This window comes from Borostomias antarcticus (genome assembly GCF_949987555.1).
Source record: "Borostomias antarcticus genome assembly, chromosome: 27".
Classification (NCBI taxonomy): Eukaryota; Metazoa; Chordata; class Actinopteri; order Stomiiformes; family Stomiidae; genus Borostomias; species Borostomias antarcticus.
Genome location: NC_140260.1, coordinates 7,498,593 through 7,516,054, shown reverse-complemented (window position 1 = coordinate 7,516,054; position 17,462 = coordinate 7,498,593). Strand labels below are relative to the sequence as shown.

At 46.0% G+C, this 17,462-nt stretch overlaps 1 protein-coding gene across 1 annotated transcript in view; it reads left to right on the top strand.

Moving 5' to 3' along the window:
* The window catches only part of LOC311326439 (zinc finger protein ZFPM2-like), a gene marked incomplete at both ends in the record, with an annotated part of 72,552 nt that overhangs the window by 18,181 nt on the left and 36,909 nt on the right, over positions 1–17,462 (top strand). The window contains 2 exons of the mRNA XM_084459332.1: positions 11,434–11,580; positions 12,651–12,734. Coding sequence (XP_084315458.1) covers positions 11,434–11,580; positions 12,651–12,734 — 231 coding nt within the window. The remainder of the gene's footprint in view (positions 1–11,433; positions 11,581–12,650; positions 12,735–17,462) is intronic.

The following is a 17,462-nucleotide window of genomic DNA, read 5'->3' as shown; positions in this document are numbered from 1 at the left end:
TCTCTCTCTCTCTCTCTCTCTCTCTCCCTCCCTCTCTCTCTGTATCATAGTCATTCATCCACAGTATATTCTGGCCTCATTGACAATCTCTCTACTGTGTGTCATGTCTCACTGATGGCTATCAATGAAAAATAGTGAAAAATAGAGGTCCCGGCACTCACGTTTTAGTAGAAAAAAAGTTGAATTAGGACAATGTAGACAGTGGACGTTTCGGCGTCTATGCCTTCCTCAGCATGTGAACAACAGACAGGCGACAAACTGAATAAATACTACAAGCTAGGGTAGTATAACCAATCAGCATAGGCGCTCACTAATGCGCAATATCTATCAGCTGTCAGGTAATGCTCCACACAGGTGTCCAACTTAGCTCAGAAAAGATCCAATCAAGGAATGTTGATGTCATTTAGATAGAGAACGAGTTTGACAACAAAAAATATATCTAACAGTTACAAAGATAACCACATTCTAGAACATTCCATAGTAAAAACTGACAATTACTTGATACAGCGACAGAAATATGTGAGAATGTAAACATAGAACAAAGGGTCAAAGGTTGGCTGATGGCTGAAACGAAAAATGACAAAGTATATCCCAAATCACTACAAATAAAATAAAAAAATCAAAAGTCAGGAGAGGTACCGTAGAGGGAGGAACGGAGAAGAGAAGAGGTGATATGATGTCGCAGGAGCGATCGGAAAACAACTATAAAAGACTGAATGGAAAAGATGGAAATCATATGAGCAAAATGTGGGCTGCATAAGACAACAAAATGAAGAAATAATAAAAATAAAAATAAATAGTCCTGTAACCAAATGGGTTGAGACTAATGGGCTATTAAAGCCTCTCAATTACTGATTAGCACTGATGGCTATCGCCACGGTGATGAGGGTGGCACGGGGACAAGGAGGGCACTGCTGATGCGAGCTAGCTGTTAGCTATTAGCTATTAGCTGTTAGCTGTTAGCTATTAGCTATTAGCTATTAGCTGTTTGCTGTTAGCTGTTAGCTATTAGCTATTAGCTATTAGCTGTTTGCTGTTAGCTGTTAGCTGTTAGCTATTAGCTATTAGCTGTTTGCTGTTAGCTGTTAGCTATTAGCTATTAGCTGTTTGCTGTTAGCTGTTAGCTATTAGCTGTTTGCTGTTAGCTGTTAGCTATTAGCTGTTAGCGAGCAAGGGATTATTCTTTACAGATGTAGGGATTAGCAAAGAGGGGAAAGGACTCAAAATGTCAGGATAGCTTCATACACACACACACACGCGCACACACACACACACACACACACACACACACACACACACACACACACACACACACAGTCTGTGGGGGCAAGACGCAGGAACAAAAACGATCAACTTGACAGAGGTGTCCCTGTCCCAAACAGGGGTCGGCGTAGTGCATTTGAACCGGTGTGAACCTTTCGACCGCGCCCCCCCCCCCCCGTCTGGGATCAATGGCGGAGCCGTCCAGACGAAGAGATGCTGCTTTGCTCCGACCGGTGGCCTTTATCTGCTGCCTGTCAGTGTTTGGAGATGTGCTATCAGCGCTCTCCAGCTCAGCCCTCGACCCGACACACAACAGAGCTCCTCTTTAAAACCCCTCGCCCTCAGAGACCCACACCGCTGCCGAGGTCGCTGGTCGTGAGCTGTATCAGCCCGCTCCATCAATCTGACATCAATACACACTCATCAATATCGTTATCAATACAGACTCATCAATATCATTATCAATACAGCCTCATCATTGATCCTGTTGTTGTTGCTGTTGTTGGGGTTTGATTACAGAGCGGATTCGTCTTTGACCTCGATCCGAAACAGCCATGTCTGTTTGTTCATTGATAGAATTGTACAGGCTCTTCTCTGGGTGTTTGTAAATGGTGAATGGATGGTAAATGGATTGTACTTATAGCGCTTTTATCCAAAGCGCTTTACAATGGCCTCTCATTCATCCATTCACACACACATTCACACACCAATGGTGGCAGCTGCCGTGCAAGGTGCTAGCCTGCTCATTGGGAGCAATTCGGGGTTCAGTGTCTTGCCCAAGGACACTTGGACATGTGGACAGGAGGAGCCGGGATTCAAACTGCCGACCTTGTGGTCATTGGACGACCTGCTGGACCTCCCGAGACACAGCCAAGAGAACTCACTGTGAACTCACTAATATGGATTTTTTTTTTTTTGTGAAGTTGATTTGATAATTCCTGTCGTTTAATTCCTTGTCGTCATTTGAATAGTCAGTAAACTTGTGAGAGGATTTCAGCGTGCAGAGGGAGGAGAGGAAAGGGGAGAAGGAGGGGAGAAAGAGAGAGGGAGAGAGAGATGAAAGCTTGCTACGGTCTGAGGGATTGATTATGGATCTCCTCGCTTGGCCCGGGCTCTCAGCGCTGTAGGATTATGGGTAGTGGGGTGGGGTGTCGCACAGATAAGCTGCTGGGAGGAGCTTATCACCCTTCGTCCCTCTCAAACCCATACCCACCTCTTCCTGCACTAGAAATAACTACATGACCCACCTCTCCCTGCACTAGAAATAACTACATTACTCACGTCTTCCTGCACTAGAAATAACTACATTACCCACGTCTTCCTGCACTAGAAATAACTACATTACCTGCCTTTCCCACTAGAAATAACTACAATACCCATATCTCCCAGCTCTTTGGCAATGACCCTGCTAGGAGGAAGAATCACTGAGCAAGCAGGCCCCCAGGATTCGAAATCTAAAGTGAAGCCCTATTGAACCGCGCCATCTTTGAAAAAAACGCGTCACTGATGCCTTTGACATGCGCAGTCAAAGGTAGGGATGTGCACGGTTAGCCGAGTACTCCAGTACCCGAGTAGGCGATCTGCTAGTCGGAAAATAAACACTACTCGGTTAATCTAAAGGCTATACAATATGGCATGTTTGGCCGTGAAAGCGCGCATTTCTGAGCGCCTGTGTCCTTTTTCAATTGTTACCAAAGAGGATAGAGCGTTGGCAGCTGCCTGGAGGAAAGCGCTGAATATACAGAGTCTTTTTTCGAGCGCTCCGGCTTTTTGAAAACATGCCATCTCAACTTTTCAGAAAGGCGCTGCCGACGTCACTGCGGCTCTTTCAGGCAACCAATGATCAGATATTAGATAGGGCATGACTCGTCAGATATTAGATAGGGCATAACTCGTCAGATATTAGATAGGGCATGACTCGTCAGATATTAGATAGGGCATAACTCGTCAGATATTAGATAGGGCATGACTCGTCAGATATTAGATAGGGCATGACTCGTCAGATATTAGATAGGGCATGACTCGTCAGATATTAGATAGGGCATGACTCGTCAGATATTAGATAGGGCATGACTCGTCAGATATTAGATAGGGCATGACTCATCAGATATTAGATAGGGCATGACTCGTCAACGACAATTAAACGCTGGTACTGGGTCTCTGATTTTGCCGGGTCTCTGATGTTGTTTATCTGCATACTGTGCATAGTAGGCAGTGGTGTGAGTGGACTTTGTACTCTGGCTCCACGCAGCACTCCCATCATTTTAGTAGGCTGATCATGTTGGTAATGAGCCCTGAGGTGGTGTCTTTTTTTTAGTAATCGGTTACTCGAGTAGGATCAGGTTAGGTTACTCGGTTTTAAAATTAGTCGAAATTCCCATCCCTAGTCAAAGGTATCAATGACGCGTTCTTGTAGTCCACGAACAGATTGCTCTCCCCGCTCTGAGTTAGCGATGAAAAGCGGCTTGCTTATTAATCTACTTTTGTCAAATATATCCGTTGGAAAACATATTTTTTTATCCAGGCATCTTAGTTTTAACAGTATAATTGTGGGACTCATGTGAGCGAGCTGCTCCAGAGACGATGCTGGTCCCGGGAGAGACAGGGAGGACTGAAGAAGCACTGGGGACACAAGCAGAGAGAACACAAGTTTGTCAGCAAACACGGCTTAATACTTAAATACTTCAGACATGTTTTATGCCTATTATTGGGAGGCAATAGTGTGTAATCTGCACTCCTAATCTGATTCAAAACCAAGAATAAACAATCTGTGTTCAATGTGAGGAGCAGAGAGAGGAGGGGGAGAGAGGAGAAAGAGGGAGCAGGGAAAGGAGAGAGAGAGAGAGAGGAGGGAGAGACATGCAGGATTATGGTAATGCTCCCTGATATGCCCTGCTACTGTACTAAGGCTGGGGCAGAACTCTGGCTACGAGAGGGGCTTCAGCAGAGAGACTCGGCAGAGAGACTCAGCAGAGAGACACAGTAGAGAGACACAACCGGACAGAGCAAGACGGGAAGAGAGGGAGAGAGAGAGAGAGAGAGAGAGAGACAGAGCAAACGAGTGACATGTTTTAAATTCACAGGTTGATGTGCAGAATACACAGACAGACAGACAGACAGACAGACAGATAGAGAGCTTTACTCATCTCCAGTGTGGACTGTCTCAGACAAACGGTTCTGAGAGAGAGAGACAGAGAGAGAGACCAGGATGGTATGTGGTTCAGATTGAGAGAGAGAGAGACAGAGAGAGAGAGACCAGGCTGGTATGTGGTTCAGATTGAGAGAGAGAGAGACAGAGAGAGAGACCAGGATGGTATGTGGTTCAGATTGAGAGAGAGAGAGACAGAGAGAGAGACCAGGATGGTATGTGGTTCAGATTGAGAGAGAGAGAGACAGAGAGAGAGAGACCAGGCTGGTATGTGGTTCAGATTGAGAGAGAGACAGAGAGAGAGAGAGACAGAGAGAGAGAGAGAGAGACCAGGATGGTATGTGGTTCAGATTGAGAGAGAGACAGAGAGAGACCAGGCTGGTATGTGGTTCAGATTGAGAGAGAGAGAGAGACAGAGAGAGAGACCAGGATGGTATGTGGTTCAGATTGAGAGAGAGACAGAGAGAGAGAGAGAGACCAGGCTGGTATGTGGTTCAGATTGAGAGAGAGACAGAGAGAGAGACCAGGATGGTATGTGGTTCAGATTGAGAGAGAGACAGAGAGAGAGACCAGGAAGGTATGTGGTTCAGATTGAGAGAGAGACAGAGAGAGAGACCAGGCTGGTATGTGGTTCAGATTGAGAGAGAGAGAGAGAGAGAGAGAGAGAGAGAGAGAGACCAGGATGGTATGTGGTTCAGATTGAGAGAGAGACAGAGAGAGAGAGAGAGACCAGGATGGTATGTGGTTCGGATTGAGAGAGAGACAGAGAGAGAGACCAGGATGGTATGTGGTTCAGATTGAGAGAGAGACAGAGAGAGAGAGACCAGGCTGGTATGTGGTTCAGATTGAGAGAGAGAGAGACAGAGAGAGAGAGACCAGGATGGTATGTGGTTCAGATTGAGAGAGAGAGAGAGAGAGACCAGGCTGGTATGTGGTTCAGATTGAGAGAGAGAGAGAGAGAGACCAGGATGGTATGTGGTTCAGATTGAGAGAGAGAGACAGAGAGAGAGACCAGGCTGGTATGTGGTTCAGATTGAGAGAGAGACAGAGAGAGAGAGACCAGGATGGTATGTGGTTCAGATTGAGAGAGACAGAGAGAGAGAGAGACCAGGATGGTATGTGGTTCAGATTGAGAGAGAGACAGAGAGAGAGACCAGGCTGGTATGTGGTTCAGATTGAGAGAGAGAGAGAGAGAGAGACCAGGCTGGTATGTGGTTCAGATTGAGAGAGAGACAGAGAGAGAGACCAGGCTGGTATGTGGTTCAGATTGAGAGAGAGACAGAGAGAGAGAGACAAGGCTGGTATGTGGTTCAGATTGAGAGAGAGACAGAGAGAGAGACCAGGCTGGTATGTGGTTCAGATTGAGAGAGAGAGAGAGAGAGAGACCAGGCTGGTATGTGGTTCAGATTGAGAGAGAGACAGAGAGAGAGAGACCAGGATGGTATGTGGTTCAGATTGAGAGAGAGACAGAGAGAGAGAGACCAGGCTGGTATGTGGTTTAGATTGAGAGAGAGACAGAGAGAGAGACCAGGCTGGGTTTGTGTACGTCGTCCAGGTTGAGCTCTGGCCAGCTCCAGCTTGGATGCTGCCGTGTGCTGGATGATGCTGCAGTGCTGGATGATGGCACAGCAGGTGGACAGCATGCCCTCATCCACTGCCAGCAAGCCCTCATCCTCTGCCAAGCTGTTACAGCTGGCTGTTTGAAGTGATAGGCAGCAGGCACGGATGCAGGTTTTGTGTGCGAGTGTGTGCATGTGTGTGTGCGTGGATGTGTGTGTGGGTGTGTGCGCGGGTGTGTGTGTGTGTGTGCGTTTGTGTGTTTATGTGATTATGGGCCTGTAGGCGTGAGAAAGAGAGACCGAAATAGAGAGAATGCAGTGTGTGTGTGCGTGCGTGTATGTGTGCATGTGTGTGCGTGAGCGTGTGAGTGTGTGCATGTGTGTGTGCGTGAGTGTGTGTGTGTGTGTGTGTGCGTGAGTGTGTGCGTGTGCGTGTAATAGGCGGCGAAACAGAGGCAGGCAGCCATCTGGGCTGAGGAAGAGGAGGAGGAGGAGGAGGAGAGAGGTGGAGGTGACTTCCATGCCTCTCCCGCCTGTCATATTCTATTACCTCAGCTCTAATTAGGAGACCTGCAGAGGGCCTGCACTCCCTCTCGGTGTGGCACACACACACACACACACACACACACACACACACACACACACACACACACACACACACACACACATGGTGGAGCCAGCTGATAGGACGCTCCAGTGCTATCACCATGCAAACACACATCTTCTACAAGACAGAGGCAGAAAAATCCAACCATGAAATTAGCAGTCGCTCAAATCAGGCGTGCATATTTTCTTGCATATTTTATAGTGTGCGTGTGTGGGTGTCGGTGTGTGTGTGTGTGTGTGTGTCCTCTCTCTCTGGTGTTTCTGCGCCTCAGAGAGAGAGTGATGCAGAGCTGAGATGAAATGTGGTGTTTTCCACGTGGTCAGTCTCTCCTCCAGACAAGACGGCAGTTTCAGACGTCAGTATAGAACCAGGAGACCGAGGCTGGTCGTTCTGCAGACGGTCAGCGGACCTCAGTCCTTGGCCGGGTTCTGTTGTCCTCTCCCTGGGCCGGGCACGCTCTGATACAGCTCCAGATAGTTCATCTCCATCTCACTACGGAGAAATGATCAAGGACATATCCTGATACTGATCCTCCATGTGGTGGATGTACAGTAAGCCAGTCACACTGAAACCTGGCTGCTATGTTCTTAGTCTGAGTTGTGTTGTGTTGATTGTTGAGTCAGTCTAAGATGATTTTCTGTCACAACAGACGATAAAGTTTTCTGAATATGAATCTCACACGTGTTTTGGTCGTTTTGGTTCTGGTTCAGATGTTTTGGGAGGTCTTTGGAGCCCTCAGTGACGTCTATGGTTCGATGGTTGAACCTCAACCTGTTGTTGCTCTCTCTTGAGGCGCAGCATGGCCCACTGGGATGTGCTGTGATGACCTGGGGGACACTATACAATATCTGAAATCCTCCACCTGTTGCCTTGATGTTCTACCTACAGACTTCTTCAAACCTGTATCCAACTGCATGGCCTCTGATTTATTACAAATTGTAAACACATCTCTTCTTTCACGTGTGTTCCCACAAACCCTGAAAACTGCAGTTATCAAGCCACTCTTAAAAAAGAATAATCTAGACAGCTCACAAATGAACAATTATAGGCCTATATCAAACCTCCCATTTCTAAGCAAAATAATTGAAAAGGTTGTTTTCCAACAACTGAATAACTTCCTGGTACTAAGTAATGGCTTTGATGTCTTCCAGTCAGGATTTCGACCACACCACAGCACTGAGACTGCTCTAATTAAGGTATTTAATGACATCCATTTAAACACAGATAATGGCAAAATCTCAGTCTTAGTATTACTGGATCTCAGCGCTGCGTTCGACACGGTAGACCACAACATACTACTAGGCCGACTGGAAAATTGGCTGGGAATTTCTGGTAAAGTGTTAGATTGGTTTGAATCCTACTTAAAGGACAGGGACTATTTTGTGTCTATAGGCAATTACAAATCTGAGCTGACAAAAATGACCTGTGGAGTTCCCCAAGGCTCCATCCTGGGGCCTCTTCTGTTCAACATTTACATGCTCCCACTAACTCAAATTATAGAAAACAACAAAATATGTTACCATAGCTATGCAGATGACACACAAATTTATATCACCATATCACCAGGAGACTATAATCCCATACAAGCGCTGAGTAAGTGCATTCAACAAATCAATGATTGGATGTGCCAGAACTTTCTACAAATAAACAAAAATAAAACTGAAGTAATTGTTTTTGGAGCCAAAGAAGAACGATTAAAAGTCAGTGCTCAACTTCAATCAGTAATGCTAAAAACCACAAACGAAGCCAGAAATCTTGGTGTAGTCATGGACTCAGACCTGAATTTCAACAGCCACATTAAGTCAATTACAAAGTCAGCCTACTATCACCTGAAGAATATATCAAGGATCAAAGGATTTATGTCCCAGAAGGATTTGGAAAAACTTGTCCGTGCATTTATCTTAAGTAGACTCGACTACTGTAACGGTGTGTTTACAGGTCTCTCTAAAAAATCGATCAGACAGCTGCAGCTGATTCAGAACGCTGCTGCTCGAGTCCTCACTAAGACTAAGAAAGTGGATCATATCACACCAGTACTAAGGTCTTTACACTGGCTTCCTGTCTGTCAAAGAATTGACTTTAAAATACTGCTGTTGGTTTACAAAGCACAGAATGGTCTAGGGCCAAAATATATTTCTGATCTGCTCATACGCTATGAACCATCCAGACCCCTCAGGTTGTCTGGCACAGGTCTGCTTTCTGTCTCCAGAGTTAAAACACAACATGGAGAAGCAGCGTTCAGTTTTTATGCCCCACATATCTGGAACAAACTTCCAGAAAACTGCAGGTCTGCTGCAACTCTTGGTTCTTTTAAAACAAGCCTGAAGACTTGTCTTTTTGCCACTGCTTTCTAAGAGGAGTTATGTTTATCAGTATACTGCACTGTAACTTTTATTCCTGTATTCTATTTGTCCTGCTTTTTGTTTTAAGTGTCTATAATGTCTTGCATTTTGTTTTAATGCTTTTAATGTCTCATGTAAAGCACCTTGAATTGCCCTGTGGCTGAAATGTGCTATATAAATAAACTTGCCTTGCCTTTACCCCTCTGTTAGCTCTGCGCCCCGTTCTCCCTCACTGGCAGAGACCGGCGCCGCCATCTCATCCAAGATGGCGTAAAGAGATCATGTTCTGCTTGAAGCTTGAAAAGATCAAATTCACACTGAGGGGGGCTTCACATGGAAGATAACAGCCTAACCAAACCCAAATAACAGACTGGGAGGATTTATTTCAGTATAGAGCAGCGCTGAAGTACATTATGTGTTTTGATTTTATTTTATGGACCCCCCCCAAACCCCCCCCCCCAAAAAAAAAAACCATTACAGTTCACAGAAAATAGTGAAGTGAAGCTGAAATGTCTCGGGGCTAATCCATCCATGCAGGTAGACCGTGACCCCGCCCCCTGCCACACACACACACACACACACACACTGATTAAAGGAAGAAACTGGTATATGCAAATATCAAAGTAGTGGGACTGCTCGCAGCTACGGGGAGCGTCTGGTTGTGGGAACAGGAACAGGAGGGGGAGATGAGAATTAATCAAACGAGGAGAGAGACCGATCCCTGAACGCTCAAACGAGGAGAGAGACCAAACCCTGAACGCTCAGGCAGCCGCTGCTCTTCCCGCCGGCAACTGTCACCAAATGAAAAATCAACATTGTGGCGAGAGATAAGAAATTAATACAAAAATAAGTGTGTTGGGTCCACCTGGGGAGCTCTCTGCTCTGGTGAATATTCATGCGCGCTCTCCTGGGTTGTAGCCGCTGGAAGTCTTGAATCTCTCTGCAGAGCACACACACACACCGAGGTTATAATAGTTTTGCTTTTTTCATTCGTTTTAACTTTTTGTTTTCAATTTCAGTTTAGTTTTGATTAGTTTTAAAGCAGGTTTGCTAGTTGCATTTTTATTTTTTGAAAATGCTTAGTTTTAGTTTAGTTTTTATTAGTTTCAGTATTAGTTTTAGTTTAGTTATTCTTCTGCGCTAGCCTCGTGAGACCATCCTGATCTCGTGAGCTCACGTTGTTTCACTCCGTGTGAAACAAACCATCTGGCGCACGTCAGGTTACTCCTGCGCAGGGACACAGCTAAAGAACATGGAGGATAGATTTCATATCCACCCAAAATACTAGGCTTATGTATGAAATGAAAAAGACTAAAACTAAGGACATTTTCTCAATAATTTTAGTTTATTTTAGTTAGTTTTGTAAACACACAATACAGTTTTAGTTAGTTATCGTTTTTTTGTAAAGTCTAAAAACTAAAATGTTTTTTCACACCTAGTTTCCATTTTTTAAAAGTTAAATGGTAAATGGACTACACTTATATAGCGCTTTTCCACCTTAGCGGCACTCAAAGCGCTTTACAATGGCCTCTCATTCACCCATTCACACACACATTCACACACCAATGGCGGTAGCTGCCATGCAAGGTGCTAACCTGCTCATTGGGAGCAATTTTTAGTTAGTTTTCGTTAACTATAATAACCTTGACACACACACACACACACACACACACACACACCACACACACGCCTGGCCCTCAGCTGCCGTTATGTTTCTCCGACGTCTGTCTGTTCAGTGTTTGATTGAACTGACCTGATGAAGTTCCACACAGCCTCTGATCTATAGACACGTCCGAGAACAAGAGGATTCTCACAAAGCTGGTCTTTTTCTAACCCTCTCTCTCTGTCTGTCTCTCTCTCTGTCACTGTCTCTCTCTGTGTCACTGTCTCTCTCTCTGTCTGTCACTGTCTCTCTCTCTGTCACTGTCTCTCTCTGTGTCTGTCTCTCTCTCTGTCTGTCACTGTCTCTCTCTCTGTCACTGTCTCTCTCTCTGTCACTGTCTCTCTCTCTGTCACTGTCTCTCTCTCTGTCACTGTCTCTCTCTGTGTCTGTCTCTCTCTCTGTCTGTCACTGTCTCTCTCTCTGTCACTGTCTCTCTCTCTGTCACTGTCTCTCTCTCTGTCACTGTCTCTCTCTCTGTCACTGTCTCTCTCTGTGTCTGTCTCTCTCTCTGTCTCTGTCACTGTCTCTCTGTCTGTCACTGTCTCTCTCTCTGTCACTGTCTCTCTCTGTGTCTGTCTCTCTCTCTGTCACTGTCTCTCTCTCTGTCACTGTCTCTCTCTCTGTCACTGTCTCTCTCTCTGTCACTGTCTCTCTCTGTGTCTGTCTCTCTCTCTGTCTCTGTCACTTTGTCTCTCTGTCTCTCTCTCTGTCTCTCTGTCTCTCTCTCTGTCACTCTCTGTCTGTCTGTCTCTCTCTCTGTCACTCTCTCCCTCTCCCTCTCTCTGTCACTCTCTCTCTCCCTCTCTCTCTCTCCCTCTCTCTCTCTCCCTCCATCCCTCCCTCTCTCCCAGGTCTGCTGGAGGCTTGTGTGGGGGGGCTCCGGGGTGAGGGAGGGGTCTCCGAAGAGAGGGGGGCGTCGGCCTACGAGGGTGACCCCTCCCCGGACGAGCAGCTGTCTGACGATGTCAGGAAGAGGACGGAGCCTGACGACCTCACAGGTGAGGAGGGTCGTAGGTCACGACGGTTCGAAAACATGCAGGTGTCTCGGTGTCCGGGATCAGGACGACTAAAGCGCAAACAGCCCAGAGACAACAGAAACAGACCAGCTGCTCCCACACACACACACACACACACACACACACACACACACACACACACACACACACACACACACACACACACAAAACCCCCTCTCTTCCACCTTTCTCCACTGCTGGGGTTGTTTCCTTTTCCTTGTTGAATTCAATTTGAGCGAGTGTGACATTGAACCACCCGCCCTCACTCACACCCCTCCTTCTCTCCGCCGTTGGTTAGTAAGAGAGAAGGTTAATAACAAACGCTGTGGCTCCAGGCGTTATCCCAGCCCCGCCGCCATCCAATCCACCCAGAGCTCTTTGAACCGAAATTCAATTACACTTCCATGTCTCCTGGCCACACCTTCTGCTCCCCCACTCAACTCGGTCTAATTCCTGGAGCGCCTCAGGGGCCGGGGGATCAGCCTGGTCTGTTCTGTCCTCTGTGGCTGGGTCGACCAAGCCCCCCCCCCCCCCCTCCGAACGCCCTCCCTCCACCACCTCCAACACACCACAGATCCCCTTCTTTCAAACGCTCTCTTCTGTGGTTCATACATTTCCTTGGAAAAAAATAGTTAAAATAGACTGAAAACTCCATCAACCCCCCCCCCCCCCCAACAAAACCCTCCCATGGCACCTGGAGGGGGGAATCTTCAAACGAGGGATCCGGCGATGCGGCGTGACGACGCTTAAGAGCTTCTTTTGTTGTTCCTCTAAAGGGAATAGAAGCCGTGTTTGTCGGGGCGCCGGTGACGTGCAGCTGGTTATTAACTCAGCTCCACCTCAGTCTGACGGCTCTGATCAACACAGCGCAGGTCAACACAAGAACTCGCGTGTGATTGGAAAAACTGGATTTTTTATTTTCTTCTGCTTAATTGGATTGAAGTCCGTTTACTGTCCTAACACACATACACACACACACATACCGTACACACACTCACACTCACACACACACACACACACTTGTCTAACCCCTGACCCCTGTGTCCCTGCAGGTGAAGAGGAGAGCGGGCCCGCCCAAACCAGGAAGTCACAGCTCAGCCCACCAGTAGGAGTGCAGAAGGGCTGGGATGGCCCAGGTAGGCTGGATGTGATTGGTTGACTGGCTGAGTGAACACAGGGCCTTCAGTGAGGTCACCTGCCTTCCCAAACCCTTCTGTGGCTGAGGGGAGGCGACAACGAGGAACCAGGAGGGCCACTTCATATATGAAGGCCTTCTGGGTAAAAGAAGTCATTAAGCGATAATTCACACGGGCGATCAGATAACATTATTATAGCGTTTCCTCATCTGATTGCTATCTGGTCACGGTGGCTTTCTGTACTGTCTGCTGCTCTCTCTAGATCTACTGTCAGGGTGCTACAGAGATATGTCTCTCCCTCGCTCTCTTTGCCTCTCTCTCTCTCCCTCTATCTCTCCTCTCTCTCTCCCCCTCTCTCTCCTCTCCCTCTCTCTCCCCCTCTCTCTCCCCCTCTCTTCTCTCTCCTTCCTCTCTCTCTCTCTCCCTCCATCTCTCTCTCCTCTCCTCTCCCTCTCTCTCTCCTCTCTCCCTCTCTCTCCTCTCTCCTTCCTCTCTCCCTCTCTCCTCTCTCTCTCCTTCTCTCTCTCCCTGTCTCTCCTTCTCTCTCTCCTTCTCTCTCCCTCTCTCTCTTGCTCTCACGCTCTCTCTCCCTCTCTCTCCTCTCTCTCTCTTTTTCTGTCCCCCCTCTCTCTCTCCTCTCCCTCTCTCTCTCTGCCCCCCCTCTCTCTCCTTCTCTCCCTCCCTCTCTCTCTCTCTCTCCTCCGGGGTAGAACATGATGAGAGAGATAAGCAGTCATCCTCCTGTCTGTATTGAGCATCATAGTTCTATCTGATAAGTCTTCTCAGGTTTCAGCGTTTCTCCCTGATTCCTCCTGCTTTGTTCTGGGTACAATAGCAGCTGCTGTTTCCAGGGGGTAATTCCTACCGAGGGGTCAGGATCATATCTACGGTATCCCTCTGTGTTTATAAACTCCTCTATTTGATTTGTGCTGATTGGTCATTGCTAGAGTCATCTGAGTTGAAGCAGGCTCCTACGACTCCATAGAAAAGGGGAACACTGAGACGTTCTCAGACAGTGTATTGGATGATAGTACTGTAATGCAGAGCCCCCTGCAGCACAGAATACAGATGTGTGATAATCACATGAACTAATAATCTAGTTATAATTAAACCCAAGTCCCGAACTCTGAACAGTTCTAATTCACTTCAGGCTCCAGAAGGCAGAACTCTGGTTTGGACAGAAGTTTCTCCAACTTGAAATAATGGGGGGTGGAACATGGAGAGAGGGATGAGAGAGAGAGAGAGAGGGGGGGGGGGTGTAGAGAGAGCGAGAGAGAGGGGCTTGGAGAGTTGGGGATGAGAGAGAGAGAGGGGTGGGGGGGGGGGGGGGGGGTTTAGAGAGAGCAATGAAAAGAGATATTTTGTTTACAGCCAGAGCCTCAGGAAAAGGATGGATGGATGGATGGATGGATGGATGGTGGATGGATGGATGGATGGATGGAAGGATGGATGGAAGGGGTAGATTTGGTACTTGATTCTGATTGGCTAGCAGCAGTGGTAAAATACTCTGTAACCCACTGCTGCGACCGCATAACAATTAGTATTAATGCGCCGTCAATCTCATTGACGAGGCCATTGATAAAATCAAGCGGTAGGCTATGCTTAGCAACCACTCGCAGCAACCTCGCCTTTTTCGTATTGTTGATAATTATTTTCTTAATATAACTGGATTAAGAATAAGAGCACGCGAGTGGTCGATTCAGCTGGTTAAAACAAGGACGAGAGCTTTATTCTCAAATACGTTTGCAAGCGGTCTCTCACAACAGGAAATGGATTCCAGCAGAGAGCCCCGTCCAATAGAGGCGGAGCCCTTTTAAAGGAACAGTGTCGTGACATAATGTTTGACCAGCTGCTCTGGCAGGCACATATGGCAGTGAGAAGTTAACTAAGGTGTGATTCCCACAAACATTGTAAAATAATTAAACAGAGGAAACAGGAACATCAATAGAATAAGATAAACAGAAACCTATCTTGGCGTGAACACATGGTGATGAGTTGAAATTCTTTAACAATTCCCCAATCTTGTGGGTAAAACATCCACAACAATAATAAATGAAAGAATCAACCATGTGGAATCAAATTATAAAATATCATCATAAGCAAGGTAAAAAGATAACATGATACTAATCTAATACAAATTTCATATATTCATGAGTGGAAAAAAAAAACCTCTTTCTTTTGAGAGGAAAAAAACTTAACTTCAAGTTTCAAAACAATTCAAAATCCTTATTTCCAATGGCACAGACTTGACTAAGTTCTTGAGTTGAATGAAGGTCTAATTCAACTTCTCCTTTGAACATTAATGCAGTAATGGGTATCTCTGTAACAGTATTCAAACACTTTCCAATACACTTAAGAACAATGCCAATAATAATAATAATCAAAATAATAATCATAAAAATGATACCTAGAGATCTGAGAATATTCCCAGAACTTGAAAAAGCATTATCGAAAATTCCCCAAGCATTAAACCCATGGACAGTCTTTAAAGTCTGAATACCTTTCATGTTTGATTCATGGAACTCTGTTAATGTGGCATTTGGATCTGAGATGAATGAACAACATTCTGACCCTACAATCGCGCATGTTCCTCCTTTACTAGCAAGAATTATATCTAAGGCAAACCTATTCTGTAGCACAACTTTCTTCATTTCATTCACCTCCTTAGCTAAGGCTGAAATTACTCTGTCCGATGCATTCAAGTGATCCGCCAAGACAGCGGAGAGAGTCATGAGTTCAGTTTGGGTGTTATACATGCCATAGTTAGGGAAAAATACACCAAAAATAAACTGAAAGGGCGATATAGCACGACGATGTCTATAATTGGATTGATGATGAATTACCTGCATTTCAGCGTGATCCACCTTCCTAATCATGGGGATTAAATGAGCAAGATAGCATCTTCCTACACTGTTGCTATTTAGGTTTGAATAAGCTGTATCGCCACAGACTAGAAATACCCCTTTTGGAAGGCCTATCGCTGAACCTGGATACAAGAATTCGTAGATAGGAGCAACGCAGGAGCTAGTGCCTAGATCATTAATTTGTGTCCTAACTTTTGTGTTGTATCTGAAAAGATCAATACAGGCTGTAACCTGTTGAAGAGGTACTACTTTGAATTGGTCGACTTGATTTTGATGTTCCATTTCTTGAGGATGCAATTTTGTTTGTGCTTTAATGATGCAATCGATAATTTGACATTTTAATCCAGAAATGGTAATTGAATTTCGCCAATTAACTGTAGTAGATACAGCTGTGCAAGCTAACCTAGTACTCGGTGCATGATTGTCTATTTGGACTAATATAACTTGAATTTTGTGAACCAATCCCTGTCCAGCTATTTCAGAAAAGTGTGTAACCTTGAACAGAATAAGGCGGGAGAAATTAGAAGGTCTATGATTCTCATTAACCTCTAGTGTCAATTTGCTTAGAATAACCTCTTCAATCCCTGTATAGGAGTTACCTAGTCTATCTAATCCTACATGAAAATGACAAGCAGAGGATTGTCCAGGAGCAGAGAAAACATGAGTAGCTAAACCCTGCCAGTCATAGTGTGACCATTCTGCTTGGGTTAAAGGAATTGGATAGAATATGGGCGCAGCAGTACTAAGAGGTACATTTTGACAAATCCAACAGTTAGCGTAGTTCATTCTATGTGCAAAGTCTCTGACTACACTAATAGCTTCATTAGGATGCTTCTTTTCCTGTCCAATTGACTTAGCTGATTTGGTTAGGTGCATAGAGCAGTTAAACACAGTACCTCGAGGATAATCTGGAACAGATCTACAAATGTCAACTCCATAATTCTTTGTTCTTGATACTCGCATAACATCTTTAGCTAAAACACACCAATAAGGAGAGTCTTTCTCTACATTAACTTCAGTCACAGTTACAATAGTAGAACCTGGGAATCGTTTGTTACTTTCAAATCTCACATAAGCAGTATGCAGCATCTTCCATCCATCTTCGTCTACCGTATAGACCCAACAGTCAAGTGGAGTGCAACGCTCAACGGGACAAACGAATACTGGAGTGTGTTCTTGTCTTTTCCTTCGTTCAATGGTTTCAGTTTCAGGAGAGAACTGGTCCGAGTTCTCTTTCAAGGGGGGTGCGAGTAGGTGTGTGAGGGGGAGTGTGGTTGGATTATGATTGGGCGTTGCTGGGGCAGGGGTCAAAGTTGTCATCATGACAGCAATGAGGAAAAGATAGGGTGTGTTATCCTTGGTCTGATTCCTCAGATGAGGAGACCAGAGAGTGAGCTTTCGCCCTGGTGGTAACACCGGGTAATGCATCTTGGTTGTTGGAATCTTTTGGCCGGCTGGCCTCCTCTTGGTTTGGAACCAGCCTGCAGTGGGTGGCGTGTACCCAAGACGTCCTCTCAGCTACTTTGATGGCCGTCTGGGTTGTCAGCAAGATCTGGTACGGGCCCAGCCAACGAGCACTATTCCACGCCTTCCGTTTCAGGTCCCGGATCACCACCCATTGGCCTGGCTGGAGGTGATGCAAGAAACCCTCTCTGGCATCCGGGATGGTCGCCTTCACTCTGTTGAAGAGATCTTTTAGTATGTTGTTGAGTGCCAGACAATACTGTACCATGTCCTGTTCACAGGACATCAGAGTCAGCTTGTTCTGGGGAAAAGGTTTGTTAAACATTCTCATAGGTCTACCAGAAATGATTTCATAGGGGGAGAGCCCCGTAGTTTGGTGGGGACGGCCCCTCATGAACAT